Consider the following 2,135-nt stretch of genomic DNA (forward strand, 5'->3'; position numbering starts at 1 on the left):
GGCCCAGCCGGGGAGGGCCCGCCGGTGCGGGGGGCGCCCTGCAACGCGTCGAGGCGGCCCTCTGAGGGCGGCTCCTTAAAATCCGAGTCGCTGAGGCTGCCCTCGGTCTCCTTGCCGGCAGGGGTGGGTGGTCCCTGAAGCCGTTCGCAGCCCGAAGCCGCCTTCTGCTCAGCTCCTCCTGCGGGTGAAATCCAGGCTGTCAGAGGCGCAGTGGCCACGCGGCGGGACCCGGTTCCAGCCCGCAAAGGTAGAGACCCCTGCCCCAACCTCCAGGCCCCGTGCGCGCCCCTCTAGGTCTCTCTTTTCCTTTTACTCCCGCCCAACACGCCCTTTCCCGTGTCCACCAACCTGCTTCAGGGCCCTCGGGGTCGCCCTTGTCCTCGGGCTTCTGGGGCTCGTCCTCGTCGTTCTTTTCCAGGTCAATGTTCTCCTCCTCTTCTTCGTCCTCGCTGCGGTTCCGCGGCGTCCACGTCATTTTATTCTCTTTCTTGAGGCGCCGGCGCGCGTTGGCGAACCAGGTGGACACCTGGGTGAGGGTCATCTTGGTGATGATGGCCAGCATGATCTTTTCGCCCTTGGTGGGGTAGGGGTTCTTGCGGTGCTCGTTGAGCCAGGCCTTGAGCGTAGCCGTGGCGTCCCTTGTGGCGTTCTTCCGGTACGCTGGATCCCCGTAAGGGTACGAGCCCAGGGGCGCCGCGTAGGGATGGTACCCCAAGGAGCCCGCCATGCCGGGTGTGTGGTCGTAGGGAGAGCCCTGCGGTGGAGACGCAGAGGTGAGTGTGGGCCTTGGTCTCCACTGCCATCGGAACGACGGAAGCACCCTGCGCTCCCCGGGGTCTGTGGGTGGACGAGGCCCGCACTCCAGCTTCCTCTGGGGCAACGCTGGCGGGGTTCAGACCTAGGAGCAACTCCTCCCCTCCTCAGAAGGCAGCGGGGACCTCAATTCCTGGGTCAGGTCCTTCTGGGGCCCCTGAAGCTGTCCTGGCCTCGGTGCCTCCCATAGGCCCCATCTGCCCGGGCACGTCCGTACCCCGTGCGCAGATCTGGCCAGGGCGGCCCGGCCTCCATCCAGATAGAGGCCTGGGTAACTGAGGCGACTCCGCGGTCCCGCGCGGGAGCGGCCGCACGTTGGGCGCAAGGGGGGAAAACAAGGGAAGTAAAGGCTCTTGCTCTTTTTTTTTTTTTCCAACACGCTAAGAAATGCAAACAAAAGCTGAGCCATGCCCAAGCACTCCCACCCTCCAAAATACTAACCCAGACCGAAGTTACAACCCGACCGAAAATCCCGGATGCACCGCAACTCGACCGACTTTTCTGAAATTTAATACCCGCAAATCGGATTGCGAAGATAGGATTACGGATTTGCAACATTTTGGAGGACTAATTAAAGGCTAGGCCAAACACATTTACATTAACTTAGCACGCTTCTGCTCAAATTTCGGGTCTATTTCTTTTGAACTACTTTTCCAAAATGGCAAAACCAAAATATAAAATTTGCAGGGCAGCCCGGAGCTTACGTTTACACCAAATGCTGCTCTTTAATTGCAGCTACCTCTCCCCACAGAACCCCTTCCCGCAAGCTCAGCGATTCGAGCAAGACGCGGCTCTCTTTTCCGAGCAACTCTTGAGTCCGAGGCCTGGACGAAGCCGGGGAGACAAGCGCCCAAGTCTGAAGGGGTCGCGAAGCTTGGCGGGGAGGTCGGTGTTGGCGCCTAGGCCCGTGTCCCCTCCGCCCCGTCCTCCCGCCGGGCCCCTGCTGCCCCTCGCCAGCCGCGGATCCCGCTCACTTACCACGTACGAGGAGAAGGCGGCGGCGGCTGCGGCCGCGGGGTCTGCGCCGTACTGGAGGTGCGAGTTGTAGCCCGGCGAGGGCGCCGTGAAGGCAGTCGAGCCAGCGTAGGGCGAGAATGCGGAGCCCGAAGAAGAGCGGCCGAGTTCATCCGTGCGGGGCCCCGAAATGACGCTGGTGCTGTACGCCGGGCACGAGTAGAGCGCCAGCGAGGCGGACGGCTGGTACAAGTAGCCCTGCGGATAGGACATGGCCACACACGGGCATGGGGCGCGCCGCGCCGCGGCCGCCAACGAGCCGGGCGGCGCCCTGCGAGGGCGAGCGGGCGGCACCTGGCCTCTGGCTG

The 2,135-nt window shown here is 63.3% G+C and overlaps 1 protein-coding gene across 1 annotated transcript; it reads right to left on the minus strand.

The window, feature by feature from the left end:
- Nucleotides 1-4: 4 nt before the first annotated feature.
- Nucleotides 5-2,111, minus strand: LOC108525810 (iroquois-class homeodomain protein IRX-5-like; the record flags this gene model as incomplete). Its single annotated transcript, XM_017866632.1, has 3 exons — nucleotides 1,792-2,111; nucleotides 349-754; nucleotides 5-178 (listed from the first exon to the last, which is right to left on the minus strand). Coding segments are annotated over exons 1-3 (829 nt in total), but the record flags the coding sequence as incomplete, so codon positions are not given.
- Nucleotides 2,112-2,135: the final 24 nt, after the last annotated feature.

This window comes from Rhinopithecus bieti, unplaced genomic scaffold (genome assembly GCF_001698545.2).
Source record: "Rhinopithecus bieti isolate Rb0 unplaced genomic scaffold, ASM169854v2 scaffold_9285, whole genome shotgun sequence".
NCBI classification, from domain to species: domain Eukaryota; kingdom Metazoa; phylum Chordata; class Mammalia; order Primates; family Cercopithecidae; genus Rhinopithecus; species Rhinopithecus bieti.